General features: G+C 33.0%; 4 protein-coding genes across 4 annotated transcripts; all 4 read right to left on the bottom strand.

The window, feature by feature from the left end:
- Positions 1-739: 739 nt before the first annotated feature.
- On the bottom strand, positions 740-2,651 carry LOC110646697 (GDSL esterase/lipase At5g45670-like). Its single transcript, XM_021800223.2, has 5 exons — positions 2,218-2,651; positions 1,878-2,002; positions 1,542-1,787; positions 1,192-1,438; positions 740-1,090 (listed from the first exon to the last, which is right to left on the bottom strand). The coding sequence occupies exons 1-5, from the start codon at positions 2,474-2,476 to the stop codon at positions 852-854; spliced, it is 1,116 nt and encodes a 371-aa protein (XP_021655915.2). The 5' UTR covers positions 2,477-2,651; the 3' UTR covers positions 740-851.
- A 2,252-nt stretch (positions 2,652-4,903) lies between these two features.
- LOC110646700 (GDSL esterase/lipase At5g45670-like) lies at positions 4,904-6,994 on the bottom strand. Its single transcript, XM_021800225.2, has 5 exons — positions 6,454-6,994; positions 6,218-6,345; positions 5,852-6,106; positions 5,426-5,666; positions 4,904-5,302 (listed from the first exon to the last, which is right to left on the bottom strand). The coding sequence occupies exons 1-5, from the start codon at positions 6,710-6,712 to the stop codon at positions 5,091-5,093; spliced, it is 1,095 nt and encodes a 364-aa protein (XP_021655917.2). The 5' UTR covers positions 6,713-6,994; the 3' UTR covers positions 4,904-5,090.
- Positions 6,995-8,292: 1,298 nt separating this feature from the next.
- Positions 8,293-10,217, bottom strand: LOC110646701 (GDSL esterase/lipase At1g29670). The gene is made up of 5 exons (XM_021800226.2): positions 9,843-10,217; positions 9,608-9,735; positions 9,271-9,519; positions 8,851-9,091; positions 8,293-8,723 (listed from the first exon to the last, which is right to left on the bottom strand). Exons 1-5 carry the CDS (start codon positions 10,102-10,104, stop codon positions 8,512-8,514), a joined length of 1,092 nt encoding a protein of 363 aa, XP_021655918.2. The 5' UTR covers positions 10,105-10,217; the 3' UTR covers positions 8,293-8,511.
- Positions 10,218-11,078: 861 nt separating this feature from the next.
- Positions 11,079-13,051, bottom strand: LOC110646698 (GDSL esterase/lipase At5g45670). Its single transcript, XM_058141257.1, has 5 exons — positions 12,689-13,051; positions 12,468-12,592; positions 12,114-12,359; positions 11,767-12,022; positions 11,079-11,636 (listed from the first exon to the last, which is right to left on the bottom strand). Exons 1-5 carry the CDS (start codon positions 12,942-12,944, stop codon positions 11,413-11,415), a joined length of 1,107 nt encoding a protein of 368 aa, XP_057997240.1. The 5' UTR covers positions 12,945-13,051; the 3' UTR covers positions 11,079-11,412.
- Positions 13,052-18,384: the final 5,333 nt, after the last annotated feature.

The raw sequence follows: 18,384 nt of genomic DNA, 5'->3' as shown, positions 1-18,384 counted from the left end.
TCTTTTAAAAAATAAAATATATTTATTTAAATTAGACTAAAACTAATGATTCAATTTGTCAATTTCAATTTAATTCAATAAGGTTGGATCATCTCCATATTGTAATGATTTCGATTTAGTTTTTGATAGATTTGATATTGAAAATGGTTTGGTCCACATGATACTTTCTAAAATTGTCACTTATTTTTTTTAGAAAAAAAGAAAATATTCTTGTTTGAATTAGACTGAAATTAATGGTTCAAATTATCAATTTTAATTTGATTTCAATTCACAATTAAGAGAAAAATTGAAATTAACCCTTCCATAATTTCAATTTAAACCCTTAAGCCATTGATCCAAACGAATTACAAATTTATTTTGACCTAGCTCAGAATCTGAACGGGTCCCTGACCTCAATAGGGGATGATTAAGTATTTATTTTATGTCGGGGCAACAACAAAGGTCTTCAAATCATCGAGTGTGACATATATATTTATCACCTGCCAAAGCCAAAATCATGGTAGCATAGTCTGTGTGTTACATTTCTCTGTGGGGCTTAAAATGCTATAATGGGAATCACATGATATTTGATGAACTGGATTGCCCTGGCTGTAGGTCAAAAATGATTTTTCATGTTTCTGCATGAAGAAATAAAATCTTTTACACATTTATAGTAGTATCAGCCACACAAGAAATCCATCTTGTCGAATGCATTCCTGCATCGTTTTAACAAAGAGACAAATTGAAAACTTCCAATCACTAAAAGGTTGATCGTCTTAGTTATTTGGTAATTAATATAAAATGAAATAAATACAAGTATTGTGAAATTCTGATGGACAAAAATTTACAATTATTAAAGGAAAAACCATCATTTAAATGGCTTTAGCAGTTGCGAGATCAAGCAGAGCTAAACTGCGGACATCAATTGGATAACAGTCAGAACGAGCCTCAGCAATGTAAGTTCTGGTTGCAGTAATTACGTTCATAGATTCAGTGGGATGGAAGTTGTCCCAGAAAATATATTCTGACCTTGTGGCACAGGGTTTTGATTGTGGAACACATTGACCATTTTCTGTTACTTCACAGCAGCCTTGATAGAAGTACCTGAAACCTACATATTTCACGCACATTAATTAATTAAATCTAATTTAACAAAGCTATATACATGGAGAAGGAAAAAATAAATTGACAGGAGCTTGAAACTACATGTACCAGCTGCAATAGGGTCCTGAATTATCATCCCAGTGCTATTGACATATACGAATTTCCCATCAGTTAGGTTTTTATTGAATCGATCTACCAGAGCTACAAGCTCATTGTTGAAGAAATTAATTGCTTTGTTCATGTCGACTACACAAACTGTGGCATTGGTGCTATATAAACGAATTGCTTGTGGGACGCAGCCTATGTTCCCCAATCCAGGCAAGATAAATTTTCTTGCTCCATTTTTGTACAAAGTCTGAAATATACATAATTAAAAAAAAAAAATGAAAGATTGAACTCATGGGCACGTCTGCTCTATTTTCCAAGGGGAAAATACATTTAAAAATTTTCAAACTAACCATTATTTGCTCGGAATACTGGGCCACAAGAGCTTGGGCATATGCCTGAGGAGTAAAGGATTTGCTTGTTGGGTAACGTTCAGGCAAGAAATAATTGTTAAGATAATCATTACTGCCCATTCCAACGTAATATAAGCACTGGTTTAATCGGGTTTGAGTCGTTTTATTATCCCCTATTATGCCAGCCATGCGTGAGATTGTTAACTGGTGATGTTGTAATTGCTTGTTCATGGGGATATTCTCACCCTGCAAATTAAGAACGTTTAATTTATACTTTAATTAAAACTTTAGATGCCTCTCAATTTTTTAAACTTGTGCATATAGAAGAATCGTTACCAGATGACTACCCGTCTCGTCGCGAATCCCTGCTGATCCTGATGCATAATTCACACCTTGGAGAAGGATCGGACCACTAGCAGTTGCGTAGGGTGGAATGTGATGATCAAAACTCAGTTTTTCAGCTGTTATATATATTAATTAGCATCATAATTATAAGACTGCTATCTAAACCTAACATATTTATTTTTTAATTATTTTTTTAGTACTCTTTAACTGACATATTTAATAAAATATTTTTTAAACAACAATTCTAATAGCAATATTAAACAGAATTAAAGCATGAATCAAATAATTGTGGACTAATGTAAGAATTAAGAAGAAGGAAATAGTATGATACCTAGGACATCCACAGCGTATTTACCATTGGAGAACCTTCCAGTGGCGCCTTGGGGATAATCAACACCATAAGGTGGGTAATTCGTTTTAGCCCCCGTTGGAAGCATGTTGTTGTTGCCGGGGTCTGCTAAGGAGTCACCAAAAATGAAAAAACAAGGCACCTGTGGTTCTCCATGAGCCCACTGTAGCTTGCAAGCCGCCACCAAGAGAAAGATCACAACCCACCTTTGTTTTATCTCTCCCATCATTTTCATCATCATCAACACTAGAATTCAAAACCAGAATGAAAGAAAATAACAGATAGATGAAGCAGAGATAGAAAATTCAAATTTGGTCCTTTTGGGCACTAGAATAGCCCCGTAAGTTTCTCCTGGCTAGCCTTTATTCGCGCAAGCTTGTCAGAATTTAGGCCAAATGTTTGGCAAAACTCTTCTATTTTCTTCTTCTTTCCTTTTTAAAGAAAATTCAGTATTTTAGGTCTAATGCCAGATGAGTGAATTCTAATTACGCATGACAGAAGAGAATACCATAGACAATGATCTAATGTATGAAAAGAGGGATCCATGGAGCTTTTTTTTTTTTTTAAATATTTTTATAATCTTTATATATTGATTCCCATATATTTAATTATTGAATTTTTTTTAATAAAATTTAAAATTAATTGAGACATGCAAATATATTACACATTCAAAAGTTTATTTACTTTTAAAATTCTATTGTTACCTTTTTAGAAATAAATTTTATCAATATAAAATAATATAATTATACACATGATAAATTGATAAATGACTTCTAATTAAATTTTTTAATAATATTTTATTATTTAAATTTTATAAGTTAATCATTTGAGTTTTTTTAAATGTTACTAAATATAATAGATATAATGATACGATTGGACTGTAAAATATATAATGCAAGAAATGACGCAAAGCGTATTCTGGTACACGGAATAGAACCAGCCCGGCGCGTATGTACAAACCAGAAATGCGCCGGCCAAGGGCATGTTCCTTACTGGTCCAGTACAGGAAGAAAGGCCAATACACGTCCAAGTTGTTCCACCCTTTTCCAACCCGTTTTGACTTCCTACCTTAATAGACTTAGCTGATTTTTTTTTTTCGATGATTTAGCTGAAATTTCAGTTTTGGATGCTTACAATTTTTTATGATAAGCAAAGATTTTTATTAAAAAAAAAAAAAAGGAAACTAGTGAAAATTAGAATGGACGTTGCATGCCAACTCAATAGGTTATCTCATTTTGGCAATTGAATAAAAAATTATTTTCTATTATAATTAGATTAATTTAATTTTTCTATTCTATTTAAGATTTAATTTATTTTCCTATTTTAGTTAAGATTTATATTTTCTTAATTAGGAAGTCTATAAACACTATTATGCTTATGTAAATTGAATTTAATCTCCAGCAAAAATTCTCTTAACATTTGTGTATTGTATTTATTTGAGTTTCATTTTCCACCAAGATACGAGAGAATAAACCTAATATAATTCCATTGTCAAAAAAACTTGCGTCCCACATTAATGGACTTAGACTCTTTAATCTTAATAACTAACTTTTTTAAGATGTGGCTCTTCTAAATTCATATAAAATTATTATAGCAAAACCAAGGCTACCTCCAGCCAGGACGAACAGAGGGAGAAAGCTAAAATTCTGCGAAGGAGCATGTGCAATTAATTGGCTACTTGGAAGATACATATGGTTTCTATACTCTAAACTGGGTTTTATCAAATTGTGGTTCGGCAGTGTTGGGTATTAAAATGTCAATTGACCTAACCCAATCCATCATAATTCATGATATTTCACTTAATTTTTTATTTATTTTTTTTTTCAGAAATAAAACACATACACATACAAATTAATAATGAAAATGAACTACTGTTTTAATTATAAGTGTAACATCTAGCGTGGCAAGGGGAAATAATCTGCTACTGGAGGCGGGGCCTCGCTTGAGGCCTTGACCAAATGGAGGGCAATAATGAACCGAATCATACATTGAAATGGGGAAACTAATTACTAGAGGCACCTTTTGATGGAATGGCCTGAAAAGTTGGAAGAATTTCAGGGTTAAGCACGCTCGCTTGAGAGAAGTTCTCCATTCTACATATGGGACAAAACCATAAGGCTCAGAATGGGATGGGCCAAAACGGACAATTCCTCTAGTCGGAGAGTAGGGCATTATATTAACGATAATGTACGCAAAGTAACACATTCGTTCTATTAATTTACACCATAAAACCAAAGAATAATATTTGTTGATCTATGTGCGCATGTTGATCAGCAAATTACATATAAGATTGATAATTGCTTTTTTTCATTGCATAATGGGTTAATTAGAGTAAAATGTCAGTTACTAGGAATCAAGTAATCATAATTTTTTCCAACTAATGCTTGTAATTTTGATGAATGTTATTAGCTCTTCTAATTTCTTGGGATTGCATTATCATATTTTCAGGAGAAATCTATCCATTGCCAACCAAAATTAGCTCGATACATTATTTAAGACTGTGGGATCATGTTCAATAGTACTTTTTTGACATCTAGCAATGTGTTTTTCTATGAGAGAGTGTCATGTAATCATCAAAATGTTTTTAATATTGATTATAGTTTTTGCCCGTGCTCAATGTTTCAGGCTTAATAAGAGAGAAAAACACAAGTCACCATTGGATTGAAAGGATAGTTTAAGCTCTGGCTATTTGATTCATTAGTAGAATAATTAATGCAGAATCATACACAATTGTATAAGTGAACAATATGCCGCAGCAACAGAGTAACGCAACATTGATCAAAAGGGTACATTGAGACTTAATTTCCATCACCAATTTGCATAATATAAATTGATTAATGTGCCTTGCTGGTGGTCTATGCAATCAACTGTTGGATATTGTAAGGGTGAGCATTCTCTGGAACAGAGGCATTATATGCTAGATTTGCCAGGATTATATTTGCTGCCTCGGTCGGCCGGTACCCATCCCAGTAAAAGTAATCATTTACGTTCTGGCATCTGGTTGTTTTAGGATAACACGCTCCATCGTAGTCTGTTTCGCAGCAAGGAACTTGTGTCTGCTTGAAACCTGTGAGATAGAATCATTATTTTCCATTCAGAAAACTCCACGGCCGGGAGGGGGTCAAGTCTAGGTCCTGTAAAACTGGCCCGAACACGGCCAGACTATAACTACAAAAAAGTAGAACTTTACCTGGAAGAACGTTCGTTGAAGTTAGATCATAGATGTTTATATAGGTGAACTTTGCATTCTTGTAGTTCTTGTTAAACCTGTCAACTACCATACTAATCCTGCTGTTGAAGATATGGATATCTGTGTCAATCACAGATATACAATGTTGATTTGTAGCATAAATTTTCACTACAGCTGGGCTGCATCCCAACGGCCCTAGCCCAAATATAGCAATTTTCCTGGCTCCAGATCTGTACAGATTCTGAATACAAATCATAGGAGAAAGAAACATATTAGAGGTGAAGTCAGGATACACAAATAATAGAATTTCAGTGGTACTGGATTCGACCAGGACCTTAAGGGCTCAAACAGATCTCCAGTTTGAGTCTTGGTTGAAACCAAATGAACCGAAAAAAAGAATTTTAGTTAGTGATGATAAATACTAACATTCAAGTGATTGAACAAGTAACCATCTACAAGTTCCTCTGCGTATGCCTCTGATGGAAATTTTCGGGTTGGTTCTGACCCGTTGTTCAAGGGGGTGTAGTAGTCTACCAAATAATCATTGCTGCCTATCCCAACACTATATAAGCATTTCTGGAGGTAATCGTTAGTCTTGTTTTTGCTGCCTAATATATTGCCAATGCGTCGGACTATTTTCCTGTGGAATTTTATTTGTTGGCTGATGCTAATGGAAGTGACCTACAGATTTCATCGCCCCATAAAAGAAAATGATAAGCTATCAAAATTTAAAAAAAAAAAAAAAATAACAAATGGATACAATTTGTGTCTATGCAACAATAAAAATTGTACCTTGCTTCCCGCAGTTTCCTGTTGCATAATTGCTCCACCAGATGCATAATTTACACCTTTGAGAATTTCTGAGCCATTACCAACTTTTCTGAAAGGTGGGATGTAATCCTTCAACCCAACTTTCTCAGCTGAGATGATAACAAAGATGTTCAATCAACATGAGAACTGCGTAATTAGAGGAATTAACTGTAAATTCATTAGCTAATAATTAAGGGATAAGAGGAAGATTATCAGACCAAGTACATCAACCATGGTTTTGCCATTGCTGAACCTTCCTGTAGGACCAGCAGGAAAATCAATCCCATATGGCAAGTAATTGGCTTTATAAGCATCAAGGCCATTATCATTGCCATTAACTGCGAACGAGTCTCCAAAAATGAAATAACAAGGAACATTTTCTTGTTGCTGCTGCTGCTTTCCAAAAACACAACATTGCAGGTTTGTAACAGCTAATAGAACAAACACCAACCAGCGTACTTCTAATTGCTTGGCCATCACAGCAGAAATGAAATATCAAGAATCTGCAAGAATTTGATGATTAAAAAATAAAAATAAAATAAAATAAAGGGTGAGCAAGAAGGTACTTTAAAAAGGGCCAAAGGTGATGGCCAGAGGCAAAGAACTCCATAATTGAGATGTGTTTATATAGGCTAGTTATGAAGCCAAAAAGGGCTATATATCTTGAGAGCAACTAATTCGCTGGAAAGAATAGTAAATTAGCTGTTATGCATAGAAAATGAACAAACTATGAACACGTTTGCGGTGCAAATGCAAGGTTAATTCCAAGTTGTTTAACTATATATTCTTAGAAATCCAAGTCATATGCATATAGCTGTGATTATGACAAAAGTCTTAGTTTTCATTATCTAGGAACATTTCCTTCCGACGAAGTGTTTAAAATAGCAGCCCAATTGGACAGGCAATGTTAGCAATTATTCTCTGATACCGGTTGTTTGCTGAATCAAAATAGACAGATAGATGAAAGGGAAGGATAGGAATAATATATATAAGCTAGCAACATCGTAATCATTCACTTCATCTCCATAACTAGAATTTTTCCCATAACCATTCATTTCATCTTCATTACCTTTTCGATTCCCTTTCCATACATAATATAATAACTAGGTACATATATAGCCTATACTAACAGTTAATGCGTCTAATGTATATATCTCTATTGCTTTTCTTCATATAAATATTTATCCCTTTCCAACATTATTAATTTGAGGTGTGTGTATTGTGTTTATAAAAGCTGTCTGTTTGCCAGTTTATCCTCGACTTGTGAGTCGGCTCCATAATATTGCTGGGATCCATTGATGCATTTTCACGTCCAAATCAAGAACCCAGTTGGTGTTCACAACAAATATATCAAAATGAGAACTTGGTATACTTGACCAAATCCACCCCAACTTTATTGTAGTTGGCAATACATAAAAGAACATTATTTTCGGTTTTAATAAGTAAATCACAGAAGTGATTTAAGAGGGACGATTTAATTGATGATAAGTTATTTTGCGTTTATCGTCCGCATAATTTATATGAGAAACATTTTAATAGAAATTGATTTCAATAATAAAAAACTTGACTTCATTTACTACAAAATAAAAATTTTACTTTTATCATCTTTTATATTTAAATAATTTGAAATTTTGATGAAAATAATGTAAAGTTTAAAGTTATTATTAAATCATATCTAATTATAAAAAAATAAAGATGAAATTCAAATTTTAAATAACTTCAGATTATGGAATTCACTGTATATTTGCTGATAATTTTTATTAATAACATATTTTAAATTTTTAATAGCATATAAAACATGTTAAAGCCTATTTTTATTATAGTACTTTTTGTTAAAAATAATTAAAATAAAATATTTTATGAATTAATTTAAGGGATATGTCAAAATATATAAATTGGTACTTATATTTTTTAAACTGAATGATTACATCTCTAAAATCCATTAGTTTCAAGATTTTATTTTGCTAAGTGAAGAACAGAACTGTTATTTTTGATAGGTCAATTTAATTTTTGATTCTTTGAATTTTTGTTGTAACTAAAATGGTTTTAAAATGAAATGCGAAGCAATGAAAGTGCTTGATTTGATTTGGAATGAAGAAGAAAAAAATACAAAGTTGTGCAATGGAGTCTGTGTAATTTGAGGGGATTAAGATTATTTTTTGTTTGATTTAGTAAGGAATTTTTTTTTTTTTTTACATAAAAAATTATTAAAAGTAATGAGAGTCCTGCACTATAAAGCAGACTTAGTTTCCATCATCAAGTGCCTTCGTGGTGGTCTATGCAATCAACTGTTGGAGATTGTAAGGGTAAGCATTGTCTGGAACAGAGGCATTATATGCTAAATTTGCCAGGACTACATTTGCTGCCTCGGTCGGCCGGTACCCGTCCCAGTAAAAGTAATCATTCACGTTCTGGCATTTGGCTGTGTTAGGAGCACACAATCCATTGCGGTCTGTTTCGCAACAAGGAACTTGTGTCTGCTTGAAACCTGCGAGAGAGACTCATTATTTTCCATTCAGAAAACTGCAAGGCCGCAAGGGCGATAAGTTTAGGTGCCTGTAAAACTGGCCTGAACACGATCAGGCTATAACTGCCCAATAAAAGTTGAAGCATACCTGGGAAAACGTTCGCTGATGTTAGATCATAGATGTTGATATATGTGAACTTTGCATTCTTGTAGTTCTTGTTGAACCTGTCGACTACCATACTAATCCTGCTGTTGAAGATATGGATATCTGTGTCCATCACAGATATACAATGTTGATTTGTGGCATAAAATTTCACTGCAGTTGGGCTGCAACCCAATGGCCCAAGCCCAAATATAGCAATTTTCCTGGCTCCAGAGTTGTACAGATTCTGAATACATATCACATGGGATAAAATAACATTAATAAGTCACCAGCGATTCATAAATAATAGAATTTCAGTGGTACTGGATTCATCCAGGACCTAAGGGGCTCAAACAAGTCCTGAATTCGAATTTCAGTTGAAACTAAATGAACCGAAAAAAATAGTATGTGATGATAAATACTAACGTTCAAGTGATTGAACAAGTAACCATCAACAAGTTTCTCCGCGTATTCCTCTGATGGAATTTTTCGGGTTGGTTCTGACCCGTTGTTCGATGGGGTATAGTAGCCTACCAAATAATCATTGCTGCCAATCCCAACACTATATAGGCATTGCTGGAGATAATAGTTAGACTTGAATTTGCTGCCAAATATGTTGTCAATGCGTCGGACTATTGTCCTGTGGAAATTTATCTGTTGGCTAATGGAAGTGACCTGCAGATTCCATCACCCCATAAAAGAAAATGATGAGGTATCAAAATTCAAAACTAACTAATGGATACAATTGTGTCACAAATTATACCTTGCTTCCTGCAGTTTCCACTTGCATAATTGCAGCACCAGATGCATAATTTACACCTTTGAGAATTTCTGTGCCATTACCAACTTTTCTGAAAGGTGGGATGTAATCCTTCAACCCAACTTTCTCAGCTGAGATGATAATAAAAATGTTCAATCAACATGAGAACTGCCCAATTAGAGGAATTAACTACGAATTTATTAGGTAATAATAAGGGATAAGGAGAAGATTATCAGACCAAGTACATCAACCATGGTCTTGCCATTGCTGAACCTTCCTGTAGGACCAGCAGGAAAATCACTCCCATATGGCAAGTAATTGGCTTTGTAAGTATCAAGGTCATTATCATTGCCATTAACTGCGAACGAGTCTCCAAAAATGAAATAACAAGGAACTTGCTCTTGTTGCTGTTGCTGCTTTCCAAAAACACAACATTGCAGGTTTGAAACAGTTAACAGAACAAACACCAACCAGCGTAAATCTGATTGCTTGGCAATCATTGCTGAAATGAAATATCAAGAATCTGCAAGAATTTGATAAAAAAAAAATGAAAGGGAGAGGAAGAAGGTATTTTAAAAAAGATCAAAGGCGATGACAAGAACTCCAATTGAGATGTGTTTATATAGGCTAGTTATGGAGCGAAAAATGGCAATCTTGAGAGCACCTAATTCGCTGTAAAGAAATGTAAATTAGCTGTTATACATTGAAAGTGAACAAACTATGAACGCGTTTACAGTGTAAGTGCAAGTAAATTCCAAGCTGTTTATCTATATATTCTTCGAATTCCAATTCATGTATAGCTGTGAATGTGATTATGACATAAGCCTTTAGTTTTCATTATCCAGGAAGATTTCCAAGAAAGTGCTTAACATAGAAATCCAATTGAATGGAGATATGGAGAACTTTTTTGGATGATATGGAGTTGCTGGGGCTCACAATTAGATTTTAGATAAAATTATGTCAAGTCTGAGAGAATAATGAACTTTTGTACATGTTAATTATAGAATAAATTCCAGCTAATATTTATAGCTGTATAAGCATTAGTCAAACTATCATTATCCTAATTCTGTAGGATTACGAGATAAAATTAAGAGATTACAAGGAAAGTAGACAAATGTAAACAGAGAATATTTTCTAAGCTTGACAAATAACTTAAAATAAAGATAAAACCGTAGGCAGAGTGTAATTGAAGATGAGCAAAATCAATTGTATTGTACTGTTCATTTTACTGTTTAATTTGAGAACCCACCCTTAGTGTATTTATTTATATTATATTATTAACTTAATGACAATATTATATCAAAAAATTTGAAATAAAAATAATATAAATCAGGCTAGGGATTGAATGGACAGAATAAAAATAAAAATTGAGATAGTAAAAATATGCTATCAACTGTATATTAATCAATTTAGGTAGCAATGTTAATTATCAAATTTTCACATGATAATCACGAAAATTTTTCTTCCGGGGAACTTGAAATAACTGTGATTGTTATTGCATTGCTTGCTTAATACAACTCTATTCCAATATAACTAGACAGGACTCAATATATAGTGCACTTCTTAGCACACAAAAAGCCACATTTCAGACCTAGTCTGAGTTGATTCAGTGGTGAAAGTATATCACTCACTTAGCAAACTCAGGTTATAGTTCTCACTTTCCAAATTCTCCTATTAAAAAAAAAATCCACATCCCAGGAAACAATGACTAACAATACAACAAAAACATAAACTATATGAAGCAACACAGAAAAATATTGGATATATTATTCATTTTATCGTGCCATCCATAACCGCTTTCTCCATCTTCAGAGCTGGGCAAGCCGGCGGATATCAATTGGGTAAGCGTCTGATGCAGATTGAGCTCTGTAAGATCTCCTTCCAAGTATGGTGTTCGCTGCTTCAGTTGGGTGAAATGCATCCCAAAACAAGTACTCGTTCCTATTTGGGCATGGGGTTTGCGCAGGTAGGCATGTAACTTGACCATTGTTCCTCCCCACACCACAGCACCCAGCATTTGTAACCCTAAAACCTGAAATTAATAGAAACAATGATAAGAAAATTTTACAACATATTCATTTTTGGGTGTACAATAGAATTTTATCTAAAGTGGAGACATGCAACTGTTATCAGGCTGAGCCTGCAGGTGAAAGGGTACTTACCATATCTTGCAGGATTGCTTATAATATCTTGAGAAATACCATAAACGTTGATATAGATAAATCTTGCATTAGATGTATTGCCATTGAATTGATCAACGAGAGATCTGAGCTTGTTATTGAAGATCTGGTTGGCAGAGTTGATTCTCTGAACACAAGTCCTGCCATCTGGACTATTTTGGGCCAATTCACTTGGGCTGCACCCAATTGGACCCAGTCCAATCAACACAAATTTCCTGGCTCCATTGTTGTACAAAATCTGGACCACAGCACAAATTAGAACCTTTATTTTTTTTTTTCCCCTTATTTTTAAGTGGCAAGTATTGAATAAAGAAAATTGAAGCACTGACCCTAAGTTGTTGAGTATACTGTTGGATAAGAATATTAGCCCATTGCTCTGGTGTATATTGCCTACTGGATGAATAGAACAGAGGCATGAAATAATTATTAAGGTAATCATTGCTCCCTAATCCAATGGAAAATATGCACTTGCTTAAATAATTTGCTGTTGCGTTCCGATCTCCCAGCAAGTTCACCATTTGAGACACTGTATTTTGGTAGTTCCTTACTTGACCACTAAAAGAAACGCGACCTCCCTTCAACACAACAAAAGAAAATGGAAATTTCACAAAATAAACAATTAAATAAAATAAAATAGAGCATTAATTAACAGGAAGGAAAACATCATCAGTTAAATTAGTTACAAGTTGCTGTCCAGTTTCCTCTCTGATTCCAGCGGCCGCCGATGCGTAATTTAACCCTCCGAGTATGGCTCGACCCCTGGCGGTTGCATAGGGAGGAATGTAACCATTGAAACCCAAGAGCTGAGCTGTTACATAGATAATCAACTTCAGACTACGAAAATGCTCTTAACTTATAGCATATGAGGAATTAATTTCGCTTTAATGTAGGGAGAGGAACTTACAAATGATATCAACGGTGGTTTTACCATTGGAAAATCTGCCAGTAGGTCCACGAGGGACGAAGTCAATCCCATAAGGCAAATAATCAGCTCTAGCTAAAGAAGAAAGTTGATTATTATTCCCATTATCCACCAATGAATCCCCAAAAATAAAGTAGCAAGGTACTTGTTGAGCTGAAGTAGCCTCATGCAAGAACAAAAACACCACACAGTACACCACCCACCACCATTTCCATTTGTTCACCACAAAACCCTCCATCGATCTCTCTCAACCCTAAACAATGTTATATGATCAAGAAAATAGGAAGCTGTTGGTGATGAATGCGTAGTTCAAATGGTAGATATATATATAGAGGGAGAGGAAAAGAAGAAGATGGAGGAAATCAAATAGCTAGAAACTGAGAAGAAGTACGTAGCAGCAGTAGTGGCTTAGCTTTTACAGTTGAGGAGTTGGTAAGTTGCATTTATTTCACGCGGATATAATGTTAGAGACGGGAACTGATTAGAGTGGCTCACGGCCAAGCTCCACCGCTCTTTTTTTATTTCTGCATTCCAGCATTAATTTGCATAAAATTTCTTGTGAATTTTATAAATACAAATAAAAGAAATGCTTTGTGAAGTGAGTGACAATTTTCGCTGGTTGATTTATGTGACTTTACATTAATTATTTAATCGTATTAATCACGTTTCCTACAACCGACATTAACACTTCTCCAGTAGTAAACAAACCAGAATATTTATCAGACACACTACTTCATAATCATTGTCATCATAATTAATGTTCAATTGTGATTACTATGTGATTCACCTGCTAATTTAATTATATGATCATAACATAATATATACCGCTAATTGGCCTTATAGGTGTATGCATGATGACCTAACTTCAAGGTTAATTTGATGCTGAAAAGGGATCCAAGCATGAGAAATGTAGCCGTCAGGCAAATCATACTAAGTTTGATTGCCGACCATGTTATTAATTATTAATTAGTTAACAACTATAAAACCATACTGTATAATTCCAGATTCAAATTCACCCACATCTCTATCTTTTAACTAAGTGAGAAAATTTCTAGGTAATAATTGTGATGCATGCAATTGAGTCCCACTTCATTTTGTCTTAAACTGCTAGCTAAATATAATTAATCAATTATTTTTCAAATTTATTTTATATATAATATTAGCCACCTTAATGACTTGGTCCTGTCTCCTCTTTCAGAAGCTCCAAATTTTTTTTCAAGGGAGAAAATATGTGATGAATACAAATTCAACTCTCAAAATGAGGAGCCCTCACTCAGCGAAGGTAATGGCCTCACATATGGGGCACTATCCTACCTAGCTCATACCTTTTTCAATTTATTCAACGTTATCCCTGATCAATGTTAATGCCTTAAATCGAAGAAGCAACAGGTTCTCCTTGAAAGGGAAAGCTGTAGACTTTTTTACACAAATGAGAGGCATTGACCATGGGAAATTTTACATGTTCAAGCATATATCAACAGTTGAGAATGAATGCAGGGAAAGATCCAACGGTGGATACACATCCTATGAAATGCAACAGCCGGACCATTAATGGGAGTAGGTTGAAAAATTTAATGGCAGAGGCCTTGGTGTCGTAGGGAGTAACATGGTGTCTTCATGACTGGTGTTGGATGCAATTAAGGCTAATTTTAATACATCTCTATTCCCTTTCTTCGTATATATATTTATCCCTTTCCAACATGATTGATTTGTCAATAAGCTGTCTGTTTGACAACTTCTCCTTGACTTGTGAGTCGGTAGCCACCACATTGCTGGGATCCATTGATGCATTTCCATGTCCAAGTCAAGAACCCAGTTGGCGTTCACTACAGATAATATCAAAACGAGAACTTGGTAAAATGAAACAGCTTGGTATACTTGACCAAATCCACCCCCAACTTGTAGTTGGCAATTTAGCTAAAAATTGGAATTTGGGTCAATGAAAAGGTACTACGATTTAATAAGTAAATCATGAGAGTGTTTTAAGATAGGGACGATTTAATTAATGATAAGCTAATTTGTGTTTTCCTTGCGGATAATTTATATGAGAAACATTTCAATAGAAATCCATTTCAATAATAATAATTTTGACTTTATTTATTATTATCTGTACCATAATTAACTTTTAGTCCTACCTTTAATTAAGGAAAATTTACATTTTTGTCCTTGGATTTTACCTTATATTATAATTTATTCTCTAAATTTTAAAAAATTAATTATTTAGTTTCTAAGTTACACTATATTACTATTTAGCCTCTAAATTTTAAAAAATAAATATTTTATTTATTAAATTTTTATATTATATAATACTTTAGTTCCTATAATTTAATATATAAAATAATTTAATTATTTTATTACTAGATGAAACTGCTATAAATAATAAAATTATAAAAGTTAAATTATTTTATATATTAAAATTAAATGAACTAAATAATTCATTTCTCATAATTTAAAAACTAAATAACTAATTTTTAAAAATTCAAGAATTAAAATGTATTATAAAGCAAAACTTAAAAAATTAAAATGTAAACTCTCCTTTAATTAATTAATGAAACTGTATAAAAGCCCATGTGTAGTCTAAATCAAAACCCAAATCAATTACTCATCTGTTTAAAGCCATAGATACATGCCTAGAAATAAGAGTAACAGTCAAGAAAAGATATAAACATGTCAAACTAATTAAAAAAAATAAATAAATTGACATATTATTTTAATTTTATTTTCTTGTTGAAAATAATCAAAATATGATATTTTTGTAAATTAATCTTTCAAATATGTCAAAGCACGTAAGTTGTCCTTATAAAATTGAATGATTGTGATTGCATCTCTAAGGGTTTTCCTATTAGTTTAATTTTTCTTTTAATTTAAATTTTATATTTAAATAAAACGAACTTTCATATCTCTGTGAGAGCCTGATAGGAAAATTTTATGTATATGATATTTTAAAAGTTTAATATATTATAAAATAATTTAATCTCATATTAAAATAAATTAATAAAAGCAAGGTCCCTGCCTTAATTAATTATCCTTCAAACTTTTCAGAATACAGAAGACTAATGGAAACGTAGACTTGGGAGTGTTGTATTGGGCTTCAACTATGGGCTCAATTTATTGCTAAAATGGCTTAAGCCATTTTAATTTATTAGGCTCCCACAATTTATGTTTCTTATTTTTTTTTTTTCAATGTGAAACTTCACCAATTTTTTAATAAAATAAAAAATATAAAAAAATAGAGATATGTTTATATTTATATAAAAATATGAAGATATTTATAATTTTAATATAACTTTTTATATAAAATTATTAATATGTATTTATAATTTATATATATTTTTTTTTGTAAAGAGAAGTTATACTCATAATTGTAAAAAAAAAAAAAGAAATACATTTCAATGCATTTTGCTTTCTATCAAGTCAATTATCAAGAATGTTTTGTGTTTCATCGATAGGGATAGCAACGGGTAGAGTATCTGCAAAATCATCATACCCAAATTCGAATCTGATTAATATTACAAAAATTTGAACTCGTCCCAAATCTGTTTAAAATTTATTCTTACCTAACCGAACCCATCCAAAACCTGAATATTATTATCGGAAAAAAAATTATTTTAATTAATATTTTGTATAAAAAATTACTTTAATTAATAATTTATATTTTAAAAATTTAATAATTTAATAAAATATTTAAATTATATTTTATATAAAATGAAATATATAAAAATTTATAAATATTATTATAAAAATATATATTTTATATTTAATTAAGTATTTATGTAAACATATTTTGATAATGGATACCCAACATATAAAACCCGAATCCGCCACGGTATTATTTTTCAAACTCAAACCTGCTCCGAATCTGATTATATAATACCCAAACATATCCTATTAGGATTCAATTGAATAACATACCCGTAAAATCTAACTCGTTGTCATCCCTACTCACTAGTTTTGTTTGAATCAATCTCTTCTGCTAAATGTCATTTTTAGTGGTTTATCAAACATAAACACAATTTTCATAGCGTGTATGTTATTTTTATTATAAAAAATACAAAATTAAGAATACTTTTATAAATTATATAAAACATTTAAAGATTTAAAAACGTGATCAATAAATAAATTTATGTTTAGATTAAAAAAAAAATCAAAGATTTACACATTGATAATTTTTTAAGCTTGTTATTAAGTCATTTGGCTTAATTTTATAAGCAAATTTTGAAATTTCGGGTGCGTTGAATAGAGTGTATAATTTCTTTTTTTTTTTTTTAAGTAAAGTAAGGTGGATAATAAATGGTAAAATATCAACAGTAGAATGAAAAAATAATGATTTAATAGTTTTAAAATATTCAAAAACCTTACCTCCTTTAAAATGCTTTTCTTCTAAACAAGTATGTTTTTTTACAATTTTACACCTTACATTCAAAAATTTCTTCCCACGTAAGTTTTTAGTAGCATCTGATATACAATTAATAATTATTATCATTATAATTTTTAATATTTCATTAATGTTGTTTGGATGCTATAAAAGAATAAATTAACTTTTAATCTTTTCAACATTTCATCCTCTTAGGTGTAACACCCCAAAATTTTAAACTTTATTATTTTATGAATATTATTGATATTTTAATTTTATTAAATTTTAAGAAATTATTTGAGATTTTTCGGATTTTAAAAATCGGGTTCGATTTTCCGAAAATATAAACTTTGATGATTTTTAAAAATTTATTTAAAGACCACGTGGCAAAACTAAAAGCATATTCGGAGTCTACGAATTTTTCTGAGTTTTCTGAAAATTTTTCAGCATTTTTGGACCTCGTTTTCGGTCCCGAGGCAAAGTAAAAATTCAAAATTTTGTATTCTGAATTGAACCGGACCGGATCGGAACGGCCTTCTTCTTCCTTTTCTTCCTCTCCCGCGCGCGTTTCTCCTCCTCCCCTTCTCTCTCCTCCCTCCTCCCCTTGCTGCGCCGCCACCTCCCCTGCCACCCCACTTTGTCGGCGCGCCGCCTCAGCCCTCCCCCACGGTCGGCCACCGCCTGGAAGGCCGAAAAACGGCTCCAGAAGCAACGCGTAGTGCGCGCGCGACCTTTCGTCTTCCCGGCCAAAATCAGGCCGATCAGGCCACCAATCGGACCGGGTCTTGTGTCTAAACTCATCTACTCGTCGAGAGCTTTCCATAGACACCAAGAACACCGAAATCCATCTAGCGGTTTGTTCAAATTTTGCCCGGGAAGTTTTAGCCCATTTTGACTTTTGGGCTAGATTTCTCGCAAACCGTGAACCCCACGAAAAAATCGAAAGTACTAGAGCGCTCCACTCGTCGAGAGCTTCGCGGCGATATAAATTTTGAATTTTTCCGACACCGTTTTTCGATGGGTCCCACGGAACTTCGCAGTGTTTTTCCGAGCATTAAATGAGCTTAGAAAATTCTGTAAAATTTATGTACTAACCCCCGTATTGTGGGCTTCGTGTAGGTATCCTCAATTCACGGAAATTCGACAGTTGTTCGGGTCTGTGAATTTCCAGCCAGACAAACCCGCTACCGGAAAAGTCTCCGAACTGTATTGAGGTTTTGGCTACCTCACCATTGTCAGACATCCCGAGCGCGTTCCCGAAGTCGGAATCGGCAAAGGTAAACCCGAACCTTGCTTTTTCGTAATTTTCTAGTGCTTAAATAGG

Source organism: Hevea brasiliensis, chromosome 18, assembly GCF_030052815.1.
Source record: "Hevea brasiliensis isolate MT/VB/25A 57/8 chromosome 18, ASM3005281v1, whole genome shotgun sequence".
Lineage (NCBI taxonomy): Eukaryota > Viridiplantae > Streptophyta > Magnoliopsida > Malpighiales > Euphorbiaceae > Hevea > Hevea brasiliensis.
The sequence above is the reverse complement of the archived record's forward strand: the minus strand, read 5'-3'. Positions and strand labels throughout refer to the sequence as shown.